The 25,452-nt window shown below is 45.3% G+C and overlaps 1 protein-coding gene across 2 annotated transcripts in view; it reads left to right on the top strand.

Moving 5' to 3' along the window:
- LOC126335000 (uncharacterized) overlaps positions 1-25,452 on the top strand; it is a 912,695-nt gene that overhangs the window by 762,559 nt on the left and 124,684 nt on the right. For both annotated transcript variants that reach the window (XM_049997826.1, XM_049997835.1), the window contains exon 8: positions 5,900-6,145. In XM_049997826.1, the coding sequence (XP_049853783.1) occupies positions 5,900-6,145 (246 nt within the window). The remainder of the gene's footprint in view (positions 1-5,899; positions 6,146-25,452) is intronic.

A 25,452-nucleotide genomic window follows, 5' to 3' on the forward strand; every position in this document is an offset into this window, starting at 1 on the left:
CCTTCCCAACAGAATTTATTATCGAGTTGTAATCCCAGAAATTTAACACTGTCAACCTCTTCGATCTACATGTCTTCATATCTTATACACAAGATCGAAAGAAATCTCGTACATGTTCTGAACTGCATGTAATAACAGTGAATTGGCTTTGCACCATTTATTAATATCAGTAAAAATTTGATTAGCAGCCATTTCTAAATCTTTACTTGACTTGCTACTTATTGTTTGTATTATCTGCTAACAAAATAAATTTTGCATCTGGCAATGTACTCTTCGTAACGAACCACAACAAATACAGATTCGTAAGTGTCTGAAAACTAAAGTTGTTTGATGTATACTCACCCATAAATAAAACATTATGTTGCCATTTACCTTATAACAGTAATTCTCTCCGACAAGTCAGATGAAAACTAGACTTCTGTGTTTTAAGGAGCAGATCGTCTGAAGAATACGCTAATAACATGGCTCCAGGAATCATCTAATTAATGGTGATCGCCAGCAAATATCGCATAGAGCAAGCGATATGAATTTCACGAATTTGGAGCCCGTACATTATAGGCAACCCCACCCTATTGCTTCTTTAACCCTTCGACTGAGTTTTATCATTTACTTTGGTTTGCCACAGATTACACCACTTGTACAGTATCATCCTTCTTCTCGGACGCTTTTGCTTAGTAACACTGTTGCTTTAAATAAGATGAAGAAGAAACAAATCAGCAAAACAAGTTAACAGGTCGTCAGTTCGTTGACAGCTTCACGTCAATTAAAATGGTTGCCATTCAGTTATATTCTGCTTCTTTGTAGTACATGTTATAATGAAATACGTATGAACAGTCTTACACTGATTTCTGTCACATGAAAAACAGATGTCAAACCGAAACCATATAATGTTTAAATGAAAGCAGCAACAAAACAAATAATAACAAAGTGCATCGCATCAGGAGTCATTATCTTCAGTAGATGATTGTCTGATATCTACATCCAGCTATTTCATGTGGAAATAAGGAGGAAATAGTACGTACCTGTCAAGAATTTAAAAACACTCATGTCATTGCATAACCTGAAAGACGTACTACGAAAGTTAGTCAGAAACGTTAACGTGGATGACACTCCTTGCACTAAATAAGGGGAAATTACTGCTGAGGTAAATTTGTTTAGTAAAAAAGCAACATGTGTACATGTCATCCTCCAGTAGAGAGAAAGAAACAAAGAGTCGTTTGGGTTTGTTGGCTGGCAGACCGCAAGGACTTGTGGGTCACGTTCGTGTTGCAAGATGATGATAGGGTAACACACAGCCCCCTCCTGGAGGTGGGCGGAGGGGGGGGGGATTGGGGGAAGTCCGGTTGGTGATCAGGAGCTGTAAGCCAAACTCTTCCATCACCAGCATCTCTGGGCAAGTGGCACCATACGACCGTGCGTTACCGGCAACAGGTCCCCCCCCCTTTTTTTTTTACTAAGTGTCTTCTATTGTACTGAAATGCAATAAATTGTAGCACTGTACAACTGTTGGTGTACTCCTTAACCATTATCGACACATAATTTCATATTATGTACATTAAGCAATTATTCAAATAATTAATAAAAGTATGAATAAAGACAGTCACAATAACAGTGTACATTTTACATTTGCAATACATTGTCTTTTAAAGTAAGTATTTGTTTTGATGAAATGTATGATCTGTTCAAACTTGTTGTAGATGAAAATTATTTGTCTGCACTTTTGTGACTAAGCTGTATGCCTGATGAAATTACACGTGGTTTTCAACGAAAATAATTTTCTTCATATTCACTTTATAAAGAGTTCGACATTACGCCAAACAATAATTGCAGCCTTGCCTTATATTAATATAAGTACTGTACTACAGTGAGTTGAAGTGCCTATATGTCGAATTCTGCTAAAAGCTTTCAATTTTTTTGTTTGATACATCAGTGAAAAATTGTTCTTAAAGATTGACAAAACTGAAATATTGTCCGTTATTTGAAACTGTCATTATATCCTAGTTCGAATGCATTAGTCGTTGGCAGCTGAAACATTTGTATGCATGTTCTTGTATTTTAAGGTACTGTGAAGCTTTTTGTTTCATGGAAACTACAACAGCGGTTTCTTTTATAAATTTAGGAACAAGAATTGCTTTTGTTTGCTCCTCAGTGCCTCAAACAGGTATTTTTTTCTAATATAGGGCAGTTCGACCACTTCTTCCAAGAATGGGAGAATTACCTGGAGGAAAGTTTGTGTAAAAATTCGGAAAGAGAGAAACTGTGTGTGTTTTTTTATGTCAGCAGTCATGTGACTGGTTTGATGACGCATGCCACGAATTCCCCTCCTGTGGCAAGATCTTAGTCACACAGTAGCACTTGCAACCTACATGCTCAGTTATTTGCTGGATGTATTCCAATCTCAAATGTTTTTTATTCCAGTCTTTCACCACAATATCACTTCCTTTGACGATGACCGGTTTCAGTCAGTAATTACCATCTTCAGATTTGTTCTACGCCAGGTCCTAATGTGAGAAAGCCATAATGGCATCGGCAAAACATATAAATACACTCCTGGAAATTGAAATAAGAACACCGTGAATTCATTGTCCCAGGAAGGGGAAGCTTTATTGACACATTCCTGGGGTCAGATACATCACATGATCACACTGACAGAACCACAGGCACATAGACACAGGCAACAGAGCATGCACAATGTCGGCACTAGTACAGTGTATATCCACCTTTCGCAGCAATGTAGGCTGCTATTCTCCCATGGAGACGATCGTAGAGATGCTGGATGTAGTCCTGTGGAACGGCTTGCCATGCCATTTCCACCTGGCGCCTCAGTTGGACCACCGTTCGTGCTGGACGTGCAGACCGCGTGAGACGACGTTTCATCCAGTCCCAAACATGCTCAATGGGGGACAGATCCGGAGATCTTGCTGGCCAGGGTAGTTGACTTACACCTTCTAGAGCACGTTGGGTGGCACAGGACACATGCGGACGTGCATTGTCCTGTTGGAACAGCAAGTTCCCTTGCCGGTCTAGGAATGGTAGAACGATGGGTTCGATGACGGTTTGGATTTACCGTGCACTATTCAGTGTCCCCTCGACGATCACCAGAGGTGTACGGCCAGTGTAGGAGATCGCTCCCCACACCATGATGCCGGGTGTTGACCCTGTGTGCCTCGGTCGTATGCAGTCCTGATTGTGGCGCTCATGTGCACGGCGCCAAACACGCATACGACCATCATTGGCACCAAAGCAGAAGCGACTCTCATCGCTGAAGACGACACCTCTCCATTCGTCCCTCCATTCACGCCTGTCGCGACACCACTGGAGGCGGGCTGCACGATGTTGGGGCGTGAGCGGAAGACGTCCTAACGGTGTGCGGGACCGTAGCCCAGCTTCATGGAGACGGTTGCGAATGGTCCTCGCCGATACCCCAGGAGCAACAGTGTCCCTAATTTGCTGGGAAGTGGCGGTGCGGTCCCCTACGGCACTGCGTAGGATCCTACGGTCTTGGCGTGCAGCCGTGCGTCGCTGCGGTCCGGTCCCAGGTCGACGGGCACGTGCACCTTCCGCCGACCACTGGCGACAACATCGATGTACTGTGGAGACCTCACGCCCCACGTGTTGAGCAATTCGGCGGTACGTCCACCCGAACTCCCGCTTGCCCACTATACGCCCTCGCTCAAAGTCCGTCAACTGCAAATACGGTTCACGTCCACGCTGTCGCGGTATGCTACCAGTGTTAAAGACTGCGATGGAGCTCCGTATGCCACGGCAAACTGGCTGACACTGACGGCGGAAGTGTACAAATGCTGCGCAGCTAGCGCCATTCAACGGCCAACACCGCGGTTCCTGGTGTGTCCGCTGTGCCGTGCGTGTGATCATTGCTTGTACAGCCCTCTCGCAGTGTCCGGAGCAAGTATGGTGGGTCTGACACACCGGTGTCAATGTGTTCTTTTTTCCATTTCCAGTAGTGTATATTTAGAACAGCATCGTCACATAGATCTAAAATAAGGTGAAGAATAGGCCACATCGGCCAGACAGTCATTTTTGCAGCTCATTCCAATCTCTGTCTTCCTCTACAGTTTTCATTCACTGCAGCTCCCTCTAGTACCATGGTAGTTATTCCCTAATCTTAACAGATGTGCTGCCATCCTGTGCCTTCTACGTGTCAGTGATTACCATGTATTCCTTTCCTCTCCAATTCTGCGGAGAACCTCCTCATCCCCTACCTTACCAGTCCAACTAATTTGCAGCATTCTTCTGTAGCATCACATTGCAGACGCTTCGATTCTCTACCTTTCCAGTTTTCCCACAGTCCATGTTTCACTACAATAGAATGCCGCGCTCCAAACGTACATTCTCAGAAATTTCTTCCTCAGATTAACGCCAATGTGTGTTACTAGCGGACCTCTCGTGGTCAGGAATGCAGATTTTTGCCAGTGCTGGTATGCTTTATATGTCCTCCTTTCCCCGCTCGTCATGGGTTATTTTGCAAACCCAAGTTGCAGAATTCCTTAACTTCATCTACTTCATGATCGGCAGTGCTGATAAGTTCCTTGCTGCTCTCATTTCCGCTACTTCTCATTACTTTCGTCTTTCTTCCGTTTACTCTCAGTCGATATTCTGTACTCATGAGACTTTTCATTCCTTTCAGCAGATCATGTTATTGAAACAAGAAAGCCGGCCGCTGTGGCCGAGTGGTTTTAGGTGCTTCAGTCCGGATCCACGCTACTGCTACGGTCGCAGGTTCGAATCCTGCCTCGGGCATGGATTCATGTGATGTTGTTAATCTTGTTGTGGTCTTCAGTCCTGAGACTGATTTGATGCAGCTCTCTATGCTACTCTATCCCGTGGAAGCTTCTTCATCTCCCAGTAACTACTGCAACCTACATCCTTCGGACTCTGCTTAGTGTATTCATCTCTTGGTCTCCATCTACGAATTTTACCCTCCACGCTGTGCTCCAATTCTAAATTGGTGATCCCTCGGTGTCTCAGAACATGTCCTACCTACCGATCCCTTCTTCTAGAAGTTGTGCCACAAACATCTCTTCGCCCCAATCCTATTCAATACTTCCTCATTAGTTATGTGATCTACCCATCTAATCTTCAGCATTCTTCTGTAGCACCACATTTCAAAAGCTTCTAATCACTTCTTGTCCAAACTAGTTATTGTCCACGTTTCACTTCCATACATAGCTACACTCCATACAAATACTTTCAGAAACGACTTCCTTACACTTAAATCTATACTCGATGTTAACAAATTTTTCTGCTTCACAAACGCTTTCGTTGCCATTGCCAGTCTACATTTTATATCCTCTCTACTTCGACCATCATCAGTTATTTTGCTCCCCAAATACCAAAACTCCTTTACTAGTTTAAGTGTCTTATTTCCTAATCTTATTCCCTCAGCATCACCCGACTTAATTCGACTACATTCCATTATCCTCGTTTTGCTTTTGTTGATGTTTATCTTATACCCTCCTTCCAGGACACTGTCCATTCCGTTCAGCTGCTCTTGCAAGTCCTTTGCTGTGTCTGACAGAACTACAATGTCATCGGCGAACATCAAAGTTTTTATTTCTTCTCCATGGATTTTAAAACCTACTCCAAACATTTCCTTTGTTTCCTTTATTGCTTGCTCAATATACAGTACTTGTACTTAGGTTAATTAGGTTTAAGATGTTCTAAGTCTAGGGGACTGGTTGCCTCAGATGTTAAGTCCCATAGTGCTTAGAGCCATTTGAACCTTTTTTTTTACCTTTTTAAACAAGATTATTCCTGAATCGCTAAAAGCCAGTCAGGATCACAGTGGCAGGCAGTGATCTGAGTCACAGGAAAAAAAGAGACGGAGTTTCTTCTACACTTGTATGGAAATTACGACGTCCACATTTTGTGTATGCAGGTGCTAGAGACGAGACTACTGGAGACGTGCGCCGCGCGAGATGGCCACAACGGTAGCTGGCAGGGAGACAGTGGTGGCGGCGGCGGCGGCGGCGGCGGCAGCAGCAGTGGCAGGAACAGCAATTCCAGCTCCAGCGCCGGCTCCAGGAGAGACGGCGTCTGGGTGGTAGGAGGTGCGGGCCGCGGCAGAGCGCCGCCCGACGACTCGGACGACCTGGAGGCGCCTGGCTCCGACGAGCCCGACGAGGTAAACGGCAGCACCTGCTCGTCACCCTCCTACTACTGAAATGCACGTCTTCAGCGCCTCCTCTTCCAATGATGTCCATAGACTTGCCAGCGAGATGGGGCTGCAGCTAGGTTACAGGATACAGGTCTTGAACTAGGCTAGGTGGCGTGATGAGCTCTACCAATCTTTATATTTAGGCACCTTAATCGAGGCCCCTTTCGGTAGCCTCTGAGGCTCTCAACCCCCCGTTTTCGTAAATACGCTACTCGCCATTAAAATTGATACACCAAGAAGAAATGCAGATGATAAACGTGTATTCATTGGACAAATATATTATACTAAAACTGACATGTGATTACACTTTCACGCAATTTGGGTGCATAGATCTTGAGAAATCAGTACCCAGAACAACCACCTCTCGCCGTAATAACGGCCTTGATACGCCTGGGTATTGAGTCAAACAGAGCTTGGTTGGCTTGTACAGGTACAGCTGCCCATGCAGCTTCAACACTGTACCACAGTTCATCAAGAGTAGTGACTGTCGCATTGTGACGAGCCAGTTGCTCGGTCACCATTGGCCACACGTTTTCAATTGATGAGAGATCTGGAGACTGTGCTCGACACGGCAGCAGTCGAACATTTTTTGTATCCAGAAAGGCCCTGCAACATGCGATCGTGCATTATCCTACTGAAATGTAGAGTTTCGCAGAGATCGAATTAAGGTAGAGCAACGGGTCGTAAAACATTTGAAATGTAACATCCATTGTTCAAAGTGCCGTCAGTGCGATCAAGAGGTGACCGAGAGTGTAACCAATGGCACCCCATACCATCACGCCGGGTGACACGCCAGTATGGCGACGGCGAATACACGCTTCCAATGTGCGATCACCACGATGTCGCCAAACACGGATGCGACCATCATGATGCTATAAACAGAACCTGGATTCATCCGAAAAAAATGACGTTTTGCCATTCGTGCACCCAGGTTCGTCGTTGAGTACACCATACAGGGACTCCTGTCTGTCGTGCCACGTCAAGGGTAACCGCAGCCATGGTCTCCGAGCTGATAGTCCATGCTGCTGCAAACGTCGTAGAACTGTTCGTGCAGATGGTTGTTGTCTTGCAAACGTCCCCATCTGTTGACTCAGGGATCGAGACGTAGCTGCACGATCCGTTACAGCCAAGCGGATAAGATGGCTGTCATCTCGACTGCTAGTGATACCAGGCCGTTAGGACCCAGCACGGTATTCCGTATTACGCTCCTGAACACACCGATTGCATATTCTGCTAACAGTCATTGGATCTCGACCAACTCGAGCAACAATGTCGCGATACGATAAACCACAATCGTGATAGGCTACAATCCAACCTTTATCAAAGTCGAAAACGTGATGGCAAGCATTTCTGCTCCTTACACGAGGCACGACAACAACGTGTCACCAGGCAACGCCGGTTAGTTGCTGTTTGTGTATGAGAAATCGCTTGGATACCTTCCTCTTGTCAGCATTTTGTAGGTGTCGACAACTTTGTGTGAATGCTGTGAAAATCTAATCATTTGTATATCACAGCATCTTCTTCCTGTCAGTTAAATTTCGTGTCTATAGCACGTCATCTTCGTGGTGCAACAATTTTAATGGCCAGTAGTGTATCTTCTTACACGCTCTATGTACCAGGTGCGAAACCAGGGTACACTTCGGGAGGGGGGTGGCAGTATTAGTTTGTGACTTGTAGCCATAACACATATAACGAGCTGCAGATGTTTCAGAATTCAATAACAGGAACAAAATAGGTACAGTTTTATTATTATTACTCACCTTTGACCCCTCCTGCACCGCGCGCTGTACGACATGTGGAATTACCAGCGCTTTGTTTCACCTTGTCATGTGCTGACATTACTTTCATCCACTCAAAACGGGCTCCTACCCTCTCGTCAGCCCCAGCTGTTCCGGCCTTCGTGGGTTTATCTGCCAAGTCGGGTGTTCAGTGGCGAATTTTCTGCCTGAATATTTTCCTTCCTTGTATAGCTTTATCGCGAGTTTCGTAGGATTTTACAACCTATCCAGTCAGTCTGGTTACTTCCATTCTTTTAATGCACCTGTAGAATTTTAGCCTTCGGTTTTCCACATTCAAATACATTATGATACACTTTTCAGTTTCATTGTTTGCTCTTAGCCTGTGCGTTCCTTTTTCAGTACAGTTAGGACCTAAGACTTCCCTGATTCTTTTTCGTTCTCTTTTTCCTTTCTTCACTGTCTGCCTTTCTGATTAAAATTACTTTCTCAGTCCCATAAAAACACACTAGTTTGATGGCTAAAGGGGGGGGGGGGGGGTATTTTCGTGTTCTTTGAGATAAGCTTTTTGTTATAAACGTGTCTTGCAAGCCTGTAAGCTGTCAGCATTTTGCGACAGCGAGTTTAGTAATCAATATTTTCCAGGCCAGTTTCCTGAATGGCTTTGCCTGAATACGTGAACTGAGAAACTCTTTCGATTTTCCCATATTTAGTTTTCAGATATTGTATGCCAGATTGTTCCTGGACTTGTACTTCTTTCTTCTTTTCAAACGTTATTTGGAGCCATATCTTACCCGCTGATTATTTAAGAATTTAGATTTGTTAATATACTGATTTGAAATGCCGTGACATAAAATCGCCAAATAGTCTGCAAAAGCAAAGTAGTTTATGCTAACACTGGTTCTTCCTAATTTGATTGTTTAGTCAATTTTTTGCTCTGGTTTTACTTTCCACCACTCTGAGATTAGTTTTTTTCTGAGACATAATCGAAATACACTGAAGAGAGTCCATCACCTTCTTTGCATCTGTTTCAATTTCAAAATGTTTTGAAATTTCTCGTCCGAACTGTACCTCAGATTTTGTGCCATTTAGTGTTTCACTAATAATTGCAAAATTCGTGGGGTCCATACCTCCTTCGTTGAGACGATACAGCAGTGCTTGTGTTATTAAAAAGAACGATGCATACATGTCCGAAGAACACAGGCACTGCAGTGTCCTGTTTATTCGCCGACACTAGGCAGTGAGTTTCCATTAAAATATCCCGCTCCCTCCCTGTGCGGAAATTATAGCGAGAGTGCGACTGCAGTTTGTGACTCATGAACAACGATTTATGGAAGTTTGAGTCTGGTAGGGAGGCGTGCACGGATACCCGAAGCTATCAAGGGGACCGGTTGCGTAAAGCGGAAAATCAGGGTTCGAATCGCGGTGCAGCACAAATCTGCATTGTCGTCATTCCATTATACACCTAATGGTTGTTCATGTCTTCCTTCAGATTTCCCAAGAGAGATTTAAAGTCCACTGATAAAATGTATTAACATACCAATAATAACTTCTTTCAATCATGCATAGTTACTGAAAGCGCAGGCTTTCCAAAAGTAAACGCTGGGATTGTGAGTCCCAGAATTTATAAGAACAGCCGCTTAAATATGGAATTGGCATTTAAACTGAGATTGTGCCAGAATCGATACATTAGATTACTGGACTTAGAAATATTCCATCTTGACACAAAAGCACGTTTGCACTGCTTTTATCAAAAACATTTATTCGAGTTAATTTACATGAGTATCTTGCATCTATTACTTCTAAAACGAATTGACTGTTTATCAAAGGCAAAGGATCTCCCTAAGATCCCCCAGTTCGGCAATATTGTCAGTACCAGCCGCCCACGTTTGTTGAGCATTTTAAAAATGTATCTGCACAGAGAAAAGCCATCAGAATCGTGGTCAACTGCTAATAGGCGTGCCAGAATGGAGAGGCGTCAAGTTGTTGCCTACCTGTAGGCGCTTAGGACTCTGCTCATAGGTTTTCTCTGTACAGGTACATTTCTAAAGTGCTCGACAATCGTAGGCTGGTGGCACTGACCGGTATTACCTAACTGCGTGGCTGGGGGGGGGGGGGGGAGTTTTAGAGGGACCTTTGCCATTTTATTCACGCATGTGTCATGTCGCTCCCCTCAGTGATCAAGCCACAAGAGGACTCAAAAACCATAGGCACCCTTTGCTGCTTCGGACCACGTTCAAATTTTGTACAATGGTTTTGAACTGTCAGCTGTAGTTCCACCCTGTACATCAGAGCAAAAATTGCGGAAGTAGTGGACTCCAAATCTAACCATGTCTTTAGAGAAGGATGGAAGCGTTCGTGGGAGGTCAGCAGTGTCAGAGACTGTCGTTTTCGACCCCAAATTGTGTGAAATTAACGCCTCAAGGGAAGAGGTGGTTCCCCACGTCCTTTATGCCACCCCGTTAAGCCTATTCAAGTGGATTCTGAGCGGCGGTGTGTATGAAACATTTTCCTCGACCACATATAAGAAAGCAGCACGATTTCAACGCTGGGCGTCGCGGTTGTAACCTCCATCGCAAAGACATCGGAAGAAGGGGTGAAATATTAATCATTTGGATTTGCAGCTCCTTGTGTTTACCGTGTTTGCAGTTAAAATTGCTGGATGTAAGATCCGTCATATATACAAAACACCGTTTCTTCCCAGTTCCCCAACATGTATCAGCACCTTTGTTCCATCATCAGTGGGTTTCCGTTTTATTTATTCTGTACTGTGAGCATTTTTACTAAATGATTACACATAATTTTGTAATCATTTATTAAAAATGTTCACGCTACAGATTAAATAAAACAGAAACCCACTGATGATGGCACAAAGGTGGTGAAACATGTTTGAGAACTTGAGAGAAACGGTGTTTGGCATAACTGGCGGACCTTAGAGAAGGGATGAAATGTTGGTAAGAGGGAGTGCTACGAAGTTCGCATAGCGTGTGACATTCACGGTGGCGTTGGGCAGAGTCGTAGTGAAATTTAGTGCCAATGTGATTTCATTAAGCCATCTTTCATCTCAAGTGAATTTCTGGCCTCTGGCCTTTTTCTCGCACGTATGGACATCTTGGTGTTGAGGCGTCCTCGAACCTGAGGGTAACGCAGGGGGCCAAGGTAATGCAACGTTACAGAAGGAGAGTGCCTAGCACTTTTGAGTCAAATGTCATACCTATATTTCGCTATGGGAAATAATTACGGGGTCTCGTAAAAAGTGATTCTTCAATTCTGTTGTGGCCAGGCGGGGTAGCCGCATGGTCTAGGGCGTCTTGTCACGGTCCGCTTGGCTCCCCCCGTCAGAGGTTCGAGTCCTCCCTCAGGCGTGGGTATGTGTGTCGTCCTTAGCGTAAGTTAAAGTTAGATTAAGTAGCGTGTAAGCTTATGGACCGATGACCTCAGTTGTTTGGTCCCATAAGAACTTACCACAAATTTCCAAAATTCTGTTGTGCAGTGTATTCTGGCCTCGTTCTCCTACGAGCTGGGAATGTTGAGGGGCGCCCCAATCTTCATAATCAGTTTCCATCCCCTCGATTCGAGAAAATATTTAGGTATAATGTTTAGATACACGTGGTTCAAGAGCGGATGCATCACAGAAAAACCTGATAAATATGAACCTCCTGCTAATTACTGCTTTAAGATAAATACTGTAAAATAACGAATTAGTTGTCAAACGTAATATCCCAAACCATACAACCAAAGAAACTAAACAAAAAAAGCAAACAAAGTCCACAAAAAAACAAACGGGAATAGCCTCTCGCCACCTCCACGTTGGTTACTCCAGGGCTCGACATATCGCCAGACCTTATTGTTTTAATTAAATCTTCAGGAGCCCGTCTTGTATGGTTGCACTGTTATGGTTGCACTGTGAATTTGCAAACAACACTATCGCCATGAAGCGTCATACCGCGGACAGAACGCGCATATAACTGTATACTTCCTACTTATATCTGACTACTGCGACTTCAGGATGTAACGTTATCATATATGCTAGAATTTGTTTTGTTGAATATAATATTGGATTTACCACACAAAAAATTTTTATCTTTACAAAAATTGTGAGGTTAGGCGATGATTTTGAAGCATATCAACATGTTTAAAGATCTGATTGAACGGTTGTAAAGTACAATGGCAATCGCGGAAATTATGTTTGAATATTTTTGTTGTATCTCCTACTGTTTCCACTATATGTGCTAAGAAAGATAACAACCGCGTTTTCTTCGGGTAGGTTTTCACCGCTTCAACGGCCGTATGAGCACGTATATATATATATATATATATATATATATATATATATATATATATATATATATATATATGAAATGGAAAAAGAACACATTTACACCGGTGTGTCAGACCCACCATACTTGCTCCGGACACTGCGAGAGGGCTGTACAAGCAATGATCACACGCACGGCACAGCGGACACACCAGGAACCGCGGTGTTGGCCGTCGAATGGCGCTAGCTGCGCAGCATTTGTGCACCGCCGCCGTCAGTGTCAGCCAGTTTGCCGTGGCATACGGAGCTCCATCGCAGTCTTTAACACTGGTAGCATGCCGCGACAGCGTGGACGTGAACCGTATGTGCAGTTGACGGACTTTGAGCGAGGGCGTATAGTGGGCATGCGGGAGGCCGGGTGGACGTACCGCCGAATTGCTCAACACGTGGGGCGTCAGGTCTCCACAGTACATCGATGTTGTCGCCAGTGGTCGGCGGAAGGTGCACGTGCCCGTCGACCTGGGACCGGACCGCAGCGACGCACGGATGCACGCCAAGACCGTAGGATCCTACGCAGTGCCGTAGGGGACCGCACCGCCACTTCCCAGCAAATTAGGGACACTGTTGCTCCTGGAGTATCGGCGAGGACCTTTCGCAACCGTCTCCATGAAGCTGGGCTACGGTCCCGCACACCGTTAGGCCGTCTTCCGCTCACGCCCCAACATCGTGCAGCCCGCCTCCAGTGGTGTCGCGACAGGCGTGAATGGAGGGACGAATGGAGACGTGTCGTCTTCAGCGATGAGTCGCTTCTGCCTTGGTGCCAATGATGGTCGTATGCGTGTTTGGCGCCGTGCACGTGAGCGCCACAATCAGGACTGGATACGACCGAGGCACACAGGGCCAACACCCGGCATCATGGTGTGGGGAGCGATCTGCTACACTGGCCGTACACCTCTGGTGATCGTCGAGGGGACACTGAATAGTGCACGGTACATCCAAACCGTCATCGAACCCATCGTTCTACCATTCCTAGACCGGCAAGGGAACTTGCTGTTCCAACAGGACAATGCACGTCCGCATGTATCCCGTGCCACCCAACGTGCTCTAGAAGGTGTAAGTCAACTACCCTGGCCAGCAAGATCTCCGGATCTGTCCCCCATTGAGCATGTTTGGGATTGGGTGATGCGTCGTCTCACGCGGTCTGCACGTCCAGCACGAACGCTGGTCCAACTGAGGCGCCAGGTGGAAATGGCATGGCAAGCCGTTCCACAGGACTACATCCAGCATCTCTACGATCGTCTCCATGGGAGAATAGCAGCCTGCATTGCTGCGAAAGGTGGATATACACTGTACTAGTGCCGACATTGTGCATGCTCTGTTGCCTGTGTCTATGTGCCTGTGGTTCTGTCAGTGTGATCATGTGATGTATCTGACCCCAGGAATGTGTCAATAAAGCTTCCCCTTCCTGGGACAATGAACTCACGGTGTTCTTAGTTCAATTTCCAGGAGTGTATATAAAGAAAATACCCGTCTCGTATTTTGACGATGCGCGGGATAGCCGTGCGATCTTAAGCGCCTTGTCACGGTTCGCGCAGCTCCACCCCGTCGGAGGTTCGAGTCCTCCTTCGGGCATGGGTGTGCGTGTTGTCCTTAGCGTAAGTTAGTTTTGGTTAAGTAGTTCGTGAACCTAGGGACCGATGACCTAAGCAGTTTGGTCCCATAGTCCTCACCACAAATTTCCAGTTTCATATTTTGACCTAGATTACAACAGATTCGAAGTCTATCGGATTCGGCGATTGGCACTTGGGTAGTGTTACGGAGTGCAGACGTTTCGAGACTTACGGTAAATTTCTCAGGGAGAGATTGATATTTTAGTGTCAGAGTCGAGAGAAACAATGGCAGCTGTTCTGTTGTAGGCCAAGTCGTAAATCTTGTGCATAATGTTGAATGAATGAGGTCTTTAACAGTGAAGGCCAGCCGCGGTCGCAGAGGAAGTATCACACAGCGGCTAACAGGATAATGTAGCGCCGCACCGAGCTCTCACCTTGTCCTATTTTCCGTACTCCGAAACCACTGCTGGCCATCCCAAACACCCCTTGGGTCCCCACCGTCCTAAATCGACGAGATAACTAGCTAGAGACGTCGGTCTCTCTTCCTAGAGCGCCGCGAACAAATATAGTAGTAGACGAAACGCTACAGAACGATGAAATTACAGTTCGCGATTTTACAGGTATATATGTCTTTGAAGACATAAAGAATGACCCCACGTCATATATTTACGGAGAGAAAATAGCAGAATGGAAGGAAATTAAAATAAAAAAGCAGCTTTCATGCATTGTGATTTCACCAAACGAGATAACTTTGATATCTGGTGGTCTAAAGTGTTTATATATAACAACCTTTATGCCGTTTCTACCCCTAACAGATAATCAATAATCTAGAAATAAGTTTATGTGCGGCTGTTAACAATGAAGAATTTGTGTGTGGGTAACTTCCATGTGTACATCACGTACGGGGCTTTAACGGGAAATGTCAGGTCTAACAAAGGAACAATCTGTGACCGTGTAACTACTCCGTCAATATTTATTTGTAATTTGTGTTGTACGTACACGTGTTCGCGGTCATTCCGTAGTCGGTTCACAACAATCTGAGAAAAAATCCACATAATAACGCGACATGACATTTCACAGAAACAGTTTACACATTTTCGAATATCCGTAGGAAATATTGGACTATAGAGAACTGAGAAGTCGATAAGAAGTAAATACGTTTCGGAACCTAATAATGAGTGCAGATTGGTGTCCGTCGAAAGCTGTCACTGTTTCTTACATGATCCCGTACAGGTAATCTTGCTCTTTTGCGGGAACCATGGATGCGGAATTCCCGTGTTCTATGTCCGAAATTGAATCTGTGGCATGACTTCAGTAAAAGTAGGAATTCGTTGATATTACATATCCTGAGACATCAAGGGATCATCAGTTTACTATTGGAATGAAGTGTGGGTGGTTGAAATGGTAGACGGAAACCAAGAGATGAATACTGTAAGAAGGTTCAAACGGATATAGGATGCAGTAGTTATTCGTAGATGAAGAAGCTGGCACAGGATAGCGTGAAGAACTGCACGAACCAGTCTTCGGACTAGGGGTGTTGGTAAACTATGGATAATCTTCAGATAAATCGATATTTGTAGGCAAATTATTTTGCACCGACCCATCGATATATCGATATCAAAACGGCAATTTTCAGTGCCGTTGCTTTTATCTTATATTATAGTTTGTGGCAATTTTTGGTTGTTGTTGTGGTCTTCAGTCCAGAGACTGGTTTTCTGCAGCTCTCCATGCTACTCTATCCTGTGCAAGCTTCTTCATCTCCCAGTGCCGACTGCAACCTACATCCTTCTGAATCTTTTTAATGTATTGATCTCTTGGTCTCCCTCTACGATTTTTACCCTCCACGCTGCTCTCCAATACTAAATTGGTGAGCCCTTGATGCCTCAGAACATGTCCTGCTAACCGATCCCTTCTTCTAGTCAAGTTGTGCCACAAACTCCTCTTCTCCTCAATTCTATTCAGTATCTCCTCATTAGTTATGTGATCTACCCAGTTAATCTTCAGCATTCTTCTGTAGCACCATATTTCGAAAGTTTCTCTTCTTGTCCAAACTATTTATCTTCCATGTTTCACTTCCATTCATGGCTACGCTCCATACAAATACTTTCAGAAAATACTTCCTGACACTTAAAGCTATATTCGTTTTTAATAAATTTCTTCTCTTCAGAAACGCTTTCCTAGCCATAGCCAGTCTACATTTTATATCCTCTTTACTTCGACCATCATCAGTTATTTTGTTACCCAAATAGGAAAAGTCATTTACTACTTTGTCTCATTATCTAATCTAATTCCCTCGGTATCAACCGACTTAATTCGTCTACATTCCATTATCCTCTTTTTGCTTTTGTTGATGTTTATCTCATATCCTCCTTTCGTGGCACAGTCCATTCCGTTCAACTGGTCTTCCAGGTAATTTTTGGTAAATATTTGAATTTGTGCCTTTGAATTGTTCTTTTGAAATTGTAGAAGAACATAGTTACACTTTCACTGTGGAAAGACTCTTGCTACTTTTCGAGCTTTCATCACGTCCAGCCTCTCTCTTTGACGGTGTGAAGCACGTATTGGTAACACAAAGAAGAAATCCGACTGCGCTGGATGGTAGCGGTGTGAATGGAATAACAACATTTACGATATGAAGAAACAGCACACCAGTTACGTTAAAAAATAATTTTTGACGCAACTATTGTGCTATTTCTTCACATAGGCATTCTTCAAAAACGGTTGCTGAAAATGTCTGAATGGCAAGACTAGTCTTTGCGGTGGGCAGGGACATGCGAGGGAAAATTCTGACGCAATCGGTGCTCGGCGCTACTAACAGAAAGTGCAGCATCTAACTTCACCGCGCAATTTTGACACCACAGCTACTAGTTCGCTGCCGTTTGCAGAAACGAAAAAACAGACAAGTCGACATGAAGTGTTCCGGCCATATCCGATATGTGACGAAACAGAATGGTGGACCCATTGGAAACCTTTTATTATGCGACTTCATGCAGTTACCAGTGTTAGCAAAGTGGTTATAGCGATGTGTGAACGAGGATCGTTTTCTTTTCAATTCTGGCTCTAAGGGGGATAATCAGGCTGCTAGCTTATTGATGTACAGAGTATCTAATAATAAATGAAATAATAAAATATACAGATCTACAACCGGCAATGTACAATCACGCTCATAAATTAAGGAAAATGCTGGTACCTGGTGAAACGACGCTCTGGTGAGCGGTTTGCGGATTTAAATAACCTCGGGGCATGACCATACGGTGGATTTGACCGGCGGTCGTCGCACGGTGGCCCTGGCAGCAGTGCACATACGCAGAGGTGTGTTGGTGCACGTCAGAGTACGCTGCAGCGAGTAAGTGTGCAGACGTTTTCAGACGTGCTAATGGTGACTGTGTGTTGAAAATGGCTCAAAGAACACATATTGATGACGTTATGAGGGGTACAATACTAGGGCGACTGGAGGCTGGTCAAACACTGCAGGTCGTAGCACGGGTCCTCCGTGCGCCACAAAGTGTGATCTCACGATTATGGCAATGATTCCAGGAGACAGGAAACGTGTCCAGGCGCTACCGTACGGGTCGTCCACGGTGTAGAACACCACAAGAAGGCCTATATCTCACCATCAGACGGTCACGGAGTACCATCTTGCTCGGTACATTACCGCAGCCACTGGAACAGATGTCTCCAGACACACAGTCTACAGACAACGGAACAGACATCGTTTATTCGCCTGGAGACCTGCAAGGTGCATTCCAGTGACCCCTGGTAACAGCAGAGCCGTAAAGCGTGGTGTCAAGAACACAGTACATGGTCATTGGAACAGTGGTCCCAGATTGTGTTCACGGACGAGTCCAGGTATAGTCTGAACAGTGATTCTCGCCGTGTTTTCATCTGGCGTGAACCAGGAACCAGATACCAACCTCTTAATTACCTTGAAAGGGACCTGTATGGAGGTCGTGGTTCGATGGTGTGGGGTTGGATTATGATTGGTGCATGTACACCCCTGCATGTCTTCGACAGAGGAACTGTAACAGGTGAGGTGGATCGGGACGTCATTTTGCACCAGTATGTCCCGCCTCTTCAGGGGTGTAGTGGGCTCCACCTTCCTCCTGATAGATGATAACGCACTGACTCACCGAGCTGCCATCGTGGAGGAGGACCTTGAACAGAAGATATCAGGCGAATGGAGTGGCCAGCCTGTTCTCCAGACCTGAACCCCATCGAGCACGTCTGGAATGCTCTCGGTCGACGTATCGCTGCACGTCTTAAAATCCCTAGGACGCTTCAGAAGCTCCGACAGGCACTGGTGCAAGAATGGGAGGCTATACCCCAGCAGCTGCTCGACCACCTGATCCAAAGTATGCCAACGAGTTTTGCGGCCTGTGTAGGTGCGGTGACCATATCCCATATTGATGTAGGGGTACATGTACAGGACACAGTGGCGTTTTCAGCACGTGTGTTTCGGGACGGTTTTCTCATCACCAATACCGTGGACTTACAGATCTGTGTCCCGTATGTGCCTATGCTATTAGCGCCACTTTTGTGTAGTGCCACGTCGTGTGGCACCACATTATGCAATTATCCTTAATTTATGAGCATGAGTGTGTCCTCAACTGAAAAGCCTAGCTTAGCTGGCCATGTCATGGAGCAGCCGGTATTTTTATGGGCCGGGGCGCCGATATTCACTCCTTCGATATATAGCTACATTATTTCGGTATATCGAGACCGATAATGAAACTTTTTAAGTTTCGATATGTCGTATTCCTTATATTTTTAAAATTTTAACAGCCCTACTTCGGACTGAAGACCCACAAAATCAAGGTGCTTGTGGAACTGAGCCCAAGTTTGACAGTGCTCTAATTACTTGACAAGCAAGTCCTCGCCTCCAGTGAACACTGAAGCGGACGTCGCTGTGCACCGACATTGTTGGGTGTCGGTAGGCGCGCTCTCGCCTGCCATCGCTGCCGAGACGCCGGTAGCGGGCGGCGCAGCGTGAGGCTGCGATGACGCGCCCTGCCAGACACAGCGTGATGCGCGCCGGCGGGTCAAGGCCGCTCCTCTGCTGCCGACTGCTCACTCACTGGGCGCCTTAATCAAGGCAGGACGCGCGTGCCATCTGTAGGTGCGCAGCGAGCACCCAATTCGCGGCGGCGGCAGTCGTCACACACGGTATTCAGGGAAAAATTATGTGAAAACATTAATTGTGGCAGGCCCCTATTTCGGCCCATGCTCAAAGCGATATTTATTTGCGGTCATATACCTCTTTGAAGTAAGTAACTATCAAAATCCGTATGGTTAGACATTCCAGGTGGGAAGGAGCGCCCGGCGGACTTGTGTCGAGGTCCGGTGAGCCAGCCAGTCTGTGGATAGTTTTTAGGCGGTTTTCCGTCTGCCACGGCGAATGCGGGCTGGTTCCCCTTATTCTGCCTCAGCTACTCTATGTCGGCGATTTCTGCGCAGACAAGTTCTCCACGTACTCGTACACCACCATTAATTACTCTTCCACGCAAACATAGGGGTTACAATCATCTGGTGTGAGACGTTGCCTGGGGGGGTCCACAGGGGGCAGAACCGCATAATAACCCTGGGTTCGGTGTGGGGGCGGCGGAGGGTGAAGTGGACTGCAGTAGTGGTCGTGGGGTTGTGGACCGCTGCGGCGGGGATGGAGCCTCTCCGTCGTTTCTAGGCCGCAAGTTAACATACAATACATACAATGCAATGGTTAGGCATATTTCTCCTGCCGCCTTTGACATCCTGCCAAAATACCACAAGCCCTCAGTGAAAAACCTCTTCCCTCCATCAGGGGCTCTTTCTTCGACTTCTAGCTTCATGTGCCCTTCTGATTGTGGTGGGTGTGTACCATCTGTCTATCGCTGCTCCCAGATGCGTTGTCTGCGATACATTTATAGCATATCCTATACCGGTCTTCTGTGCATCTACTGAAACCTGGTAGTTAAGGAAGGCAGGATTCCGTCATGACTGTGGACGGTGCCTTAATCAGTTACTGCTGGTTGCCTTGTACAATTACACACATTTATTTTTAAAACAGTAACTGGAGACTTAACAGCAAATAAAAAAATACCACACATTATTAAAACAACTGTGTAAATAATAGTCTTTTCAGTGCGTTACAATTTAGCGAATCACCATAAAATAAAGAAGTAAATAATGTTAAAAAAAACAGGCCAGTGTGATCATGGCTGAAGGCCTTACAAGCCAAGAATGGCAACAAATTAAAAATGTTTAAGAACTCGCTGCAATTTACAACTTACAGGTATTGAAATATTAAAAGGAAAATGACCACAAACACAACAGAAGGTATCAGAGGCCAGGAATGGCAGTAAATAAGGTTTTAAAGCTTACTGCTAAAATACAAATACCAAATTATTGTTATTATTATTATTTTTGAGCAAAACCACATACACGGCTGAAGGCCCTACACGCCAGGAACGGTAACTACATAAAAAAATTAAAAACCTGCTGTAAAACAGACAATACAATAGCAAAGGTTAATTTAAAAGGACAAGCAACTGATCAGCAAACGGGTGGGATAGAATAATGTTAAACTTGGCAAAACAACCATTTAAAACTCTACTGGAACACTAAGAATGGCAATTATATGAAAAATTTGAAACCCTGCTGTAAAACAGCAAATACATTAGCAAAAGTTAATTTTAAAAGACAAGCAACTGATCACCACACGCCAGGAACGGCAATAACATTGAAAAAAATTAGAAATATGCTGTTAAACAGGAAACACAATGGCAAAGGTTACTTAAAAAACAAGCAACTGATCACGACGAGTGGGAATAAGATAATAAAACACAAGAACCAAGGGGGCGCAGACAGTGCTCCAGGAATAGACCTCTGAGAGGATCCGGCAACAAACTTTTTCGCGAGCGATGAGATAGGGAGACAAGAGTTGCATTCACTTCACAAGATAGAAACTCAGACTAGGGGCAGTCTACGAATGACTAATGATAATATTACGGAGGCGAGGATACATGACGTCCGAAGAACCTAATGCAACAATGGAACAATAAGCCGAAAGCACTCTACTCGCTGCTCTTCGCCTTGGGGACACTACGAGCAGCAACACGGACCAAAGTCACTGGAGAATCGCGAGATATCACAATACTGGAGGTTTCCGTATTTGGGTTGAAATGCACCCATCTTAAAGCTTGCTGGATCCGGTTTACTACGAGGTTGTGCACCCTCGTGACCACAGCCCTTCCATGCAGCAGCCCATGCACACCCCCAGCAGTCCCGGCGTGTTCCCGCACTCACACGACGTGGACCAACAACCACGTCGCCCCAAAGACCGGGAAACAGTTACTACATATCGACAACCACCGCTGCTGCCACTAGCGGAAAGGCAGCACTTGCGAAACGAGTGGCGCCAGTCAACACAAGAAGAAGACAAACAACTGCAACCATGCCAACTAAATGATTCGGATTGGCCTGCATCAGCGGGCGGAAACCTAGCAACAGCACCAATGCGAGGCGCAGAACGGCTCCTCTTCCTCCATTTCTTTTCCAGCACTGAACGAGCCACCAAGAGTGGGAACTTAAACAACTCATTTTTATATACAGTGAAGCGACAAATGTTATGGGTTAGTGATACGCACGTATACAGATGACTGCAGTATCACGAACTCAAGGTATAAAAGGACAGCGTGTTCGCGGAGCTGTCATTTGTACTCAGGTGATTCACATGAAAAGGTTTCCGACCTGATTATCGCCGCACGACGGACTTTGAACGCTGAATGGTCGTTCAAGCTAGACGCATGGGACACTCTGTCTCGGAAATGGTTAGGGAATTCAATGTTCCGAGATCCACAGTGGCAAGAGTGTTCCGCGAATACCAAATTTCAGGTATTACCTCTCATCAGTGTCCGACAGCCTTCACTTAACGACCGAGACCAGCGGCGTTCACGTACAGTTGTCACTGCTAACAGACAAGTGACACTTCAGTTGAATAACTGCAGAAATCAATGTGGCTAGTACGACGAACGCATTCATTGACTTTAATGGGCTATGGCAGCAAACGACCGATGGGAGTGTCTTTACTGACAGCACGATATCGCCTGCAGTGCCTCTCTTAAGCTCGTGACCAGTGTGACGTAGACTTCATGCAGCTGTGGACCCAAGTTGTCAAAAAGCCACTGTACAACCTGGTGGTGGCTCCATAATGATGTGGGCTGACATGGACTGGACTGTGCCTTCTGGTACAATGAAATGAAATGGTTGTATTCGGCTACTTGGAGGCCATTTTTAGCCATTCGCTGGCTTCTTGATCCCAAACAACGATGGAATTTTTATGGGCGATGTTGCGCCTTATCACCAGGGCACAGTTGTCCGCAGTTGGTTTGATGAATACTGTGGACAATTCGAGCGGCTGACGTGAATCCCATTGAACATTTATGGGACATAATGGAGAGGTCAGCTCGCACAAAATCCGGCATCCTCAATAGTTTTACTGTTACGGATAGCTGTAGAGGCAGCATTGTTCAGTATTCTGCATGGGAGTTCCAAAGACATTTTGAGTCCATGCCACGCCGAGTTCCTGCACTACGCCGATCAAAAGGAGATCCAACACGATATTAGAATGTATCCCATGACTTTTGTCACCTCAAAGTATTTACCGTAGTTGATGTACTCCTTCTTTCGGTCAACGCTACATGTGGACGGTTTCCTGTAATGAGTGAGATTTGAACAACCAGCAAAACACTTTACGGGCTCTTTGTTAATTATTAACATCCAGCGCCATCAAAAACGCTGACATACAGATTGAACCACACCAGTACTTAAAAACAAAAATACAGTGCCATCGAAAGAGACACAGCTGTAACTGTGAAACCAACCACTACCTGCCACTCCGTCAATCAGATGAAAATCTCTCTCCTTCACAGCTACTGCATTTAGATGGCTTGCGTCGTAATTATTATTTCACCACCAAAACTGTACGTTATAACTGCAAAAATTATCATTTATATAATTACAAATTACGTTGAACGCCAATTTGAAGCAATGGCTTTTCATCAAAATAAAAAAGGGTCTCTACAGAACGCCGAATTTGTTTGAATGGTAACATATTTACGAAATTCTAATTGAAGTATCTTGACTTGGTGATGCTAGGGCCAAAACATACTGTACAGTGTATAAGTATGCTCTGGCAGACGATGGTAAGCTAGGAAAGTCAGAAGCTGTTCAGAGATAGCAGAATTCCTTCATTAATTTACCAGCGAAGTACTCAGCATTGCTCGGATATGATTATATACCAATTCAATTCCCCTCTCTCTGTCTGTCTCCTACGCTCTCCTCTCTGTACATCTCCTAATGCCCCACTATCTGCCCATCTGGAACTCTCCCCTCCTCACCCTTCTATCTCCCTCCCACCCTCTGTACTTCTCTTCGTGCCCCCTCTGCATATCTCTTACTCCCCCTCTCACTTTCCACTCTCTCTTCCCTCCTCTGCCCACGTCCTCCTCCTCCTCCTCCCATCTCTCTCTCTCTCTTTCAGTCTTTCTTCTCCCTCTATAATTCCATCTCCACCTCACCACTTATTCTTTCCATTTTCCTCCTGTTTCCCCCTCTGTCCATCTCCTCCTCCTCACTCTCTGACCATCTGCCCCTCTTCCGTTTTCCCTACCCATTTCTCCCTCCTCTCTCTCTCTGTTCGTCTCCTAGTACTTCATATACATGTCTATCTCCACCTTCCCTCTCTCTATCTGTCCATCTTTTTTCCCCCAGTTCTCTATGTTATCACTCCCACCCACAGTATTACTTTCGAAAATGTAGGTAGTATGAGTACCAGGATCGGTTGAAATCGATCCAGGAGCTTAGGAGGGGCTTTATATCTGCAGCTTTGTTCTCATACACTCGTGTCAGATATGTTTCAAATATATTAACATATTTCACACATACTGTTAGACATATTTCACCTGTATCTCTAGCGAATTTCTCCCTGCGGTTTTGTTCCCATGCAGCTCAAGTTTAAGATGTCATATCTCCTGAACTATGTCTTACAATGATATGATTTTGTAGGTACACATTTTGTAGGTGCATATGTGGATGCTGTCTGTGAAATGTGTTTCGTATACAGTTACAAGCAAAGAAGTAATAGATTTAGATGTATGCCTGATGTGGCAGTTTTACTGAATGAACAGCGAAAGTGTAGGTAACCGATAAACTTTTTTCCTTTCAACATTTTTGGAGGTTGTTAGTGAGAGAAAGTTTCGTGAAGGTTAGAGATTACGTATGAAGTTTGTTGCAAGTCAGTAATTGCTCTTATTCACAAATGCTGGATGAATAAAAACTAATTATTCACGAGTACTGGGCTACAGTTGTTTTTCATCCGCACCCTTTGACAAGTAGATGGTTCTTACCTCCATAGACATTCTTTCTTCATAGCGAGTTTGGTTGAAATCTAACCAGCAGCTTAGGAGTAGGTGTGTAAAGCACACACATTCGCTGATCAGCCAAACATTAAGGCTGCCTACGTAATAGCCGGTCCACCTTTGGCACGGATAACAACAGCGACGTGCCACGACTTGGAAGCAAAGTGGCTCGTTAGGTCGCTGGAGGGATCTGCCACCACATCTGCGCATACAAGTCACCTAATTCTCGTAAATTCCAAGAAGGAAGGCGATGAGCTGTGACGTCACATCCCAGATGTGTTTGGTCGGGTTCAGATCTAGACAGTTGGGGGAGGGGGGGAGGGGCAGCACATCAATTGAAACTCGCCACTGTGTTCCTCAAACCACTCCATCACAGTCCAGGCCTTATGACATGGTGCATTATCTTGTTGAAAATTGCCACTGCCAGAGCATAATTGAGCTGCCACCAGCTTGTCTCCATACTGCAATCTTCCCTTGGAAGATGACAGATTCGCGCCTTCCCATCGGCATGATGAAGAAGGTATCGGTATTCATCAGACCATGTAATGCTCTGCCAATGGGCCAATGTCCAGTACCGATGGTTACGTGCCCATTTCAGTTGTAGTTGCTGATGTCATGGTGTTAACATCGGCACGTGAATGGGTGGTCGGATCGTTGTTAGGAATGTTTGGTGCACTGTATGTTACTCTTGTACTCTGGCCTGCGTTAAAGTCTGATGTTAATCTCGCCACAATCCGCCACCTGTCCCATTTTACCAGTCTGCCCAGCCTACGACGTCCGACATCTGTAATGAGGAGTAACCACCAAACCCCACGACGTCTGGATGTAGTTTCAGTCTGGTTTCTCCACGTTTCCCTGCCGCACAGGCTAGCTGCACTGTCCGAGCCCCCTTGCCACGGTTCACATGCCTCCCCCCGTCGAAGGGGTGTGTGTGTTGTTCTTAACGGTAAGTTAGTTAAAGTTAGATTCAGTAGTGTGTAATCCCAGGTACCGATGACATCAGCAATTTGGTCCCATAGGAACTTAGCACAAATTTCCAAAATTTTCTTCGAACACCTGGCAAGTGGTCCAGTTTCCGAAAGATTTGTCCCAAGCCCCCAGGCCATCGCAGTCTGCCCTCAGTCAAACACAGATAGATTGCGCATCTTCCCCATTCAACACATGGAGAGCACGCTCACTGATACTACATGCACCATGCATGTGTCTGACCAGCAGTCATTCCTCCCCAGGAGACACTGCTATTGCCTGGATGGGTATCAATAGTAGGTCAATGGTC

Source organism: Schistocerca gregaria, chromosome 1, assembly GCF_023897955.1.
Source record: "Schistocerca gregaria isolate iqSchGreg1 chromosome 1, iqSchGreg1.2, whole genome shotgun sequence".
In the NCBI taxonomy this organism is placed as follows: Eukaryota; Metazoa; Arthropoda; class Insecta; order Orthoptera; family Acrididae; genus Schistocerca; species Schistocerca gregaria.